A 7,804-nucleotide genomic window follows, 5' to 3' on the forward strand; every position below is an offset into this window, starting at 1 on the left:
ATAAAAATTAGGGAGGTTTGTGTCATGTTTGTCCTCCTACAGAAACCATATTAAAACAAATTTCCCCCCCCCTCAACTTTTTCCATTTTTCATACATTTTTGAAAAAGCTCCAGAGAGCCACTAGGGCGGCGCTAAAGAGCCATATGCGGCTCTAGAACCGCGGGTTGCCGACCCCTGGGCTAGAGTATACAAATTAGTTTTAATCAGCACCTCCTCTAGATTTTTTCAACACAAAAAAATGTGCCTTGGCTCCAAAAAGGTTGAAAACCACTGCTGTACAGTATGTGGTTATTTCCCCAGTGTGGGTCCAATGGGGTCGTCTAGCGACAAAACAGCGCCTCCGTCGCTAGGTCGACGCCATGACATGTCTGCCTTTGTCAAGTCAGTCAGACGGTTGCCTGGCTTCGCTCTGACCGTGTGCCGCTAGCCAGCCAGCCGCCTGAATGTAGATCCGCATGGGCTACTACCACGCCATCGTCCTAATAACCCCGCGGAGTCGTAAGATAAGGATCCCAGGATGGTGTTAGTGCATGTCGGATACCTGGTTCTCCCCGTATTCGGCTCAGTAAGAAACCGAGGTAGGCTGTAGCTTGTTCATATGTTGCCCTGTTTATCTTAATATGCACTGCAGCTGTCGGCTAGCTAACCAGCTAGCCGCAACTTAGCCAGCTTGCTAGCTATGACATTCTGCTCCAAATTGCTCACTAAAGTGAACGCAACTCGGCGTAGCTACGATTAAAATCGTTTGCAGATGAGCGTAAACCACCGAATGGTGTGTTTTGGCGGCTGTATTTTCCGATAAAGTACCGCCACTACAGATATGCTAACTGGCTACATCCTGAATCGATTGTCACAAAGGACTCCGCACGGCACCGGTTGTGCGCTCGCTAATGTGTTTGCTAATCACATTCCTGCACAGGACCCATTCTCTAGTTAAGTCTTTGTATCGCTCTAGTGACACATAATGACAATACACACGTCATTTTTTTTAGACAATACGGTGTGCTTGCGCCGTACAAATCCGCAAAACAGACGAAGTCTCTACAGCCAGTGAGCTTATCTGTGCCTGGATGATGTCATTTGAAGATCATCTGCTGTCACCACCGCGATTTTTAGAACGATATTTTGGTTTTAATTGGCGCCTAAACTAATATATTTTTCTGACAAATTGAATCACAGTTGCGAGCAAGCGGCTAAAAAAAACACGTAAAAGCTCCAGTGTAACATTAATTTGACAACAGTGGCATCAGTGATTTTTCATTGTGCTTTTATTTCTGTTCTTATTTCCCTGTTTCATAGTATGGAGGCTGGCTCTACATTCTGCATTTATCAGATCTTTGTCGTCCCCCCCATTGTGTAGCTAATGATCATCTGCTGCTGTGTGGTGTGGCGTGGCCTCTGCCTGTTCTCTGCATTTAGCTGTATTGTGAACCCCTTCTTCATTTCCTCTTTCCATCAGAAGACGACATTGGTATTACAAAACAAAGCACCTCTCTCCTCCTCCTGTTCCCTCTTTCTTCCTCCTCCTCCCCACTCAAGATGTATTCCAACCATGTCAAGCCGACTAAAAAAAAACATAGCTAACATCTTAGAGCACCTTTTTTTGTCTTTGATTTTTTGTCAGATTTGCTGTAGTAGCACCCTGAGTGGACATTTAGCTTCCTTTTTTGTGTTTTAATTGAATGTCATTGTGTACCTTCCCATCCAGTCTTTGATAGACAACACACTGTAAATTCCTGTAAAGTGGATACATTTTTGCATGATCTAAAAAAAACAACAACAAAAACAACGGCTGCACTTGCATTGTTGAACACCAGAATTTGGCTCATCTTCTCCTTCACTCAAGGTGCAGTGTACGTCTTTTCATTGGAAAACAATTTTTTAGGCTGCCTTCACACTTTCGGTTCGGTACTCCTCTCAGCACCAAAAATACAATAAAAGATACTAGGTGCGTTTTGGTATGATTCGCTTAGGCCAGGCATGGGCAATTATTTTGCCTCGGGGGGCCACATTTAGAGAAAAAAATGTGCCTGGGGGCCGGTATATCTATTTTTTAAGGAACACTAATTGAATGCTAAAAACGTTATGACAGACCGCCTTAAAAAACGGAATGGAATTTTAAATTTTTTTTTACTAAATGGGACATCCAGAATGTACATGAAAATAAAGAATGTGGGATTTACAATATTAACTATGAATGATAAAACTGAATATTGACAACATATGAACGTCACACCCCCTCTCTATAGACATATTTTACAATCAAGCGAAACAATGCAACAAAAATGCAAAAAACACATAAAGAAATATGAACGCAAACCCCACCTACAATCTGGTATATCTGATATATCACTAAGCTTTAGAACTGTGTTGTAAAAATCTGCAGTGAAAACATCACTGCAGATCATAATGGCAGCTACTGTTTACATCTTAAAGATCTAAAATAATTTTTGGGGGATGTCCGGCGGGCCGGATTGAAAAGCTTAACGGGCCGCATGTGGCTCCCGGGCCTTAATTTACCCAGGTCGGGCTTAGGCTACGTCTACACTACAACAACATGACTGTTGCTTGTCTTGGACTGCTTTTGTATGTGTGCACGCGCTCCCTGTGCATACGTGTTGAAGAAACCGAGTGAGTGACAGCTGTAAACACCAATCATTTTATCCCGCCCGGTTAAAAAAAAAATATTACATTAACATTGTAATTGTGAAAAATATAAAAAAGTGTCAAATGTGTTCTGTTAAACCACTAATGATAAGATAAGCTAGCCCAGGGGTCGGCAACCCAAAACGTTAAAAGAGCCATATTGGACCAAAAAACAAATCTGTCTGGAGCCGCAAAAAATGAAAAGCCGTATATGTGTTATAATTAAGACAACACATGACGTACAGTAAGTGTCTATATTAGCCTACTATCAAAATGACTATGTGTCGCAGGCTGAAGCAAATCTTCATTTACAGAAATGTTGAAATTTAATATTTATTCTACAAATTTTTACAACATTAGAAAACCATTAGTAAATCAGAGGCTACTTAGAAGGTGAGATAACTTCTGGAAATTACTGGCTTTTAATGGCCGAAGGTATAGATGTGTGTGTCCAAGTTAAAGGAAACGGCAGGCTGTCTTCTTTTAATAGATTTATTACAATATTTGGCAAGCTAGGTAATGTTTGCTGTGGTCTGGAACAACATGGCACACAAACAACTATCTGAAATGCAGCCAATATTACATACAGATAATGTCATTAAACATGCAAAACTAAATTATATACAAAAAGGATAAAAGTAAAGGAAATTAAATGAGCTCAAACATACCTACAAATGAGGCATAATGATGCGATATGTACATACAGCTAGCCTAAATAGCCTGATTAGAACTCCCAACAAGTCAATAACTTCAACAAAGCGCATCTTTGTGCATTCACGCACAGCATAAAACTTTTGGTGGACAAAATGAGACAAAGAAGGAGGCTGCCTTCACACTTTCGGTTCGGTACTCCTCTCAGCACCAGAAATACAATAAAAGATACTAGGTGCGTTTTGGTATGATTCGCTTAGGCTATGTCTACACTAAGCCGGATAACCCCTTAAACGAATAATTATTTAGCCTAAGCCCCGTTTTAGCCACACTAAACCATCGTTTAAGGTCCCCCTCCTCGGACTATTTTTTACACGGGTAAGTGCGCCGTCTATTTCTTGAATCTCCGACTCTTAGCTTTGTATCGACTCATTGATCGTTGACAAACTGAGTTCGGAGAGGAAGTGACGCCAGAAAGACCGCGCCCCACACAGGAAGTGACATCAGAAAGAATATGCCACAGCCAGCTTCATAAGAACTCGTTCGGTAACTCGGCGGCAACCACTAGAAAGATGGAGGCGAGTCATCCAGACATGCCCGTGTTTCTCCTTCTTGTACATGTACAGGCGCTTTTGGAAATCACACATTAATACCTTAGGAAAAGGATAGGGGGTCCTGAACGACCATTGTGTGTGTGTGGACAAGGATAAGGTTAGGTGGGATTTACCCTGGATAACCTTAGTGTAGAAGGGGCCTTAGTGTTCACACTGCTATTTTTGTCATGGGATTAAAGGCAGTGCAGTAAAGCAGTGGTCCCCAACCACCGGGCCACGGCCCGGTACCGGTCCGTGAACCGATTGGTACCGGGCCGCACAAGAAAAAAATAAAATAAATAAATAATAATTTTTATTTTTTTATTAAATCAACATAAAAAACACAATATATACATTATATATCAATATAGATCAATACAGTATGCAGGGATACAGTCCGTAAGCACACATGATTGTATTTCTTTATGACAAAAACATTTAAAAAAATAAAAAATAAACATATCGCGGCACTATACTAATACCGGTATACCGTACAACACTAGTTGCTACTTATTTTTTTCGTACAATGGAACGGAGGCTGCACTTTGTAGACCCCTGTTTTATTAACATACATTATTCTGCCCTCCCAGAATATTGCAATTAAGTTTGGCATATACATCATATAAATCAAAGGTTAAAAAACTTGAGGTACTTTATCGATAGCATTCAAAATAAAGTCACTTAAAAACTAAACACACAAAGGAAAGTACATTGATATGAACTTGAAGTGTAAATTAATAAAACCTTCAGTATAAATCGAATAAAGGCAATACAACCAGGTTGGCTTTCATGCCGCTAACTTTATACTAACATTGACATGCTAACAAAAACTAGCATTGTAATTGTTTTATAAATGCAAAGTGAGGTTTTAAAGTAACAATATTTACTTAAAACAGCAAATGCATTTCTGCTCAAATGCTTATAATCACCAAACACACTCAAAAAATTTGAATATCGTGCAAAGGTTCGTTATTACAGAAATCAGATTTACAAGGAGAAACTAAAATATGATGTTGGCACATAACATGCAAAGGAACATATATCAAACCTTTTGGAATTATTTAGATGATTATGGTGTACAGCTTATGAAAACATCAAATTGGAAATCTTAGAAAATGTTGGGTTTTTGAAAACTGATCAAAATGATAACAAATACTGTATAGGCTTGACATTTCACTTTGCATGTACTGAGTTTATATCCCATTTGAAGTGGAATTGCTGACATTAATGAACTTTGGCACGATATTCACATTTTTTGAGTTTCACCTACCGGTATATTTACTAGCTTAGATCTCACAATAAAGCTTCTAAAATATACTTTTAATGAGCAAAGAGAGTGCATAATTCATTTTCTCTTAAATATTTATTTCTGCTGGCTTTTTCTGTAATTGTATCACTGCTCCAATATTTATTTACTTACCATTTATTTTCTAATATATTTACTATATCATTTATTATCATCTAAGTACGTTCATCCACTCATTAATATGACATATTGTGTTATTCCCTTGCTCAAACTGTACTATAAAACGTGTTCATTATTTTTATTTATTTAAAAGAAAATGTTCAACACAGGAAGTGAACAGCTGTTATCAGTAGCTGAAAAATAGATTGATTCATTTAGCTCTACTTCTTACTACTCCTTTTCCTGTTGGATTGTGCAAGGTAGCAATGTATTGCTTTTTAGATTGTTTTGCATGTTTGAAATAAATTAAACCTTTACCAAGTGCACTGAACTACATCAGCGCTCTCTTGCAAGCGGGCCGAGACCCATTTTTGGTTGACTTGCTTCGGTTCATGTGATTGTGTTCACACTTGACCAAATGAACCGAAGTAACCAGAGCTGGCTTTAATCGAACCGAACACGCCAAGTGTGAACGCACCCTCCAAAGCATGCCTATTTCGGTGTTACAACACGCTGAAAAAGAAACGTAAGGTACACTGCACCTGCACGCGACTACCTGCCATAACTGTCTCCATTTTTGTGTAGTCCCCTTGTCCCCACCCTTTTGCAAAAAAATTGAGCTTTGAATCACACTGAATTATTAGGGCTGCTCGCCCTCCCTCCGCACTTCTTCTTTTTTTTTTTTTAAACAAAATACATAAACAAAGCAGGCAAAACATGCTCACTGGTGGTTCATCACTTTCCCCCCCACTAACAGAGGCCAAAATGCTATCCATTTCACAGGGATGCCTATATTTTCCTGCACTGCCAAAAAGAGATCCACTATTAGTCAATAACGTCTTTATTGTTTGGTTGTGGTTTCTCTTTACTTTTTTTTGTTCTGGTAATAGTTCTTTCAATGCATGGTCACATTTTATGAGCCATATTTTTTCGTTTTGTTTTTCTATACATTGACCTGTGACGATCCAATGTAATCTTTCTGTAGTAAAGATGTTACCCTGCTGTACTTGAATCATGTGCTGTAGCTCATTGGATGCTGCTTTTGTTCCTTTTTTTTAACCCTATACGGAGCATGACGGGCCTTGCCTTCAGTCTATGTTGTTTATTTTGTGTTGCATGGATTTGATATTATTACTAGAAAACCAACGAGATTAAAAAAAACAAAACAAAAAACACCTATTACTAATTTTCAATAAAGAATCTAGTGTTTTCCCTAACCTTCAGTGTGCTTCTTGCTGATTTCCATTTATTGTCCTCCTCTACTGCCCCCCCACCCACCTCCTCTCCTGCTGTGACAAAAGATAGATGATTTTCCACGCTTCCTTCCATCACAGGGCCCCACACGAGTCTATCTGCTCTCATTCGTGTTGGTTGTCACTCCCCCTGCACCCCCACCTTCGAGATGTTTAAAAACGAGTGCTTATTGTGCCACTGGCCTAATCTTAACCTATTGACCAACTGTTTAAACCTGTCTGCCACATGACTAAAGTTACCATTTCTCTGACTCTTTACAATGTTTTTAAGAATATACAGTCGCGATCAAAAGTTGACATACACTTGAAAAGAACATAATGTCATGGCTGTCTTGAGTTTCCAATCATTTCTACAACTCTTATTTTTTTGTGATAAAGTGATTGGAGCAAATACTTGTTGGTCACAAAAATATTCATGAAGTTTGGTTCTTTTATGATTCTATTATGGGTCTACTGAAAATGTGACCAAATTTGGTCAGTCAAAAGTATACATACAGCAATGTTAGTATTTGGTTACATGTCCCTTGGCAAGTTTCACTGCAATAAAGCGCTTTTGGTAGCCATCCACAAGCTACTGGTTGAATTTTTGACCACTCTTCTTGACAAAATGGGTGCAGTTCAGCTAAATTTGTTGGTTTTCTGACATGGACTTGTTTCTTCAGCATTGTCCACACATTTAAGTCAGGACTTTGTGAAAGGCCATTCTAAAACCTTAATTCTAGCCAGATTTAGCCATTCCTTTACCACTTTTGACGTGTGTTTGGGGTCATTGTCCTGTCGGAACACCCAACTGCGCCCAAGACCCGACCTCCGCGCTGATGATTTTAGGTTGTCCTGAAGAATTTGGAGGTAATCCTCTTTTTTCATTGTCCCATTTACTCTCTGTAAAGCACCAGTTCCATTGGCATCAAAACAGTTCCCAGAGCATAATACTACCACCACCATGCTTGACGGTAGGCATGGTGATCCTGAGATTAAAGGCCTCACCCTTTCTCCTCCAAACATTTTGCTGGGTATTGTGGCCAAACAGCTCAATTTGTGTTTCATCTGACCACATAACTTTTTTCCAGAAGGTCTTATCTTTGTCCATGTGATGTCACAAAAAAATAAGACTTGTAGAAATGATTGGAAACTCAAGACAGCCATGACATTGTGTTCTTTACAAGTGTATGTAAACTTTTGATCGTGACTGTATATACTTTCCCCCCCTAAATGTTAGATACATTAAAACAAACATCACTTCAGAGCTCACATT

General features: G+C 39.2%; 1 protein-coding gene across 3 annotated transcripts in view; it reads left to right on the forward strand.

The window, feature by feature from the left end:
- The first annotated feature begins 370 nt into the window (after window positions 1–370).
- Window positions 371–7,804, forward strand: part of ark2cb (arkadia (RNF111) C-terminal like ring finger ubiquitin ligase 2Cb) — a 40,666-nt gene continuing 33,232 nt past the window's right edge. For all 3 annotated transcript variants that reach the window (XM_061928867.2, XM_061928868.2, XM_061928869.2), the window contains exon 1: window positions 371–579. In XM_061928867.2, coding sequence (XP_061784851.1) covers window positions 519–579 — 61 coding nt within the window. In that variant the 5' untranslated portion in view covers window positions 371–518. The remainder of the gene's footprint in view (window positions 580–7,804) is intronic.

Source organism: Nerophis lumbriciformis, linkage group LG33, assembly GCF_033978685.3.
Source record: "Nerophis lumbriciformis linkage group LG33, RoL_Nlum_v2.1, whole genome shotgun sequence".
NCBI lineage: Eukaryota > Metazoa > Chordata > Actinopteri > Syngnathiformes > Syngnathidae > Nerophis > Nerophis lumbriciformis.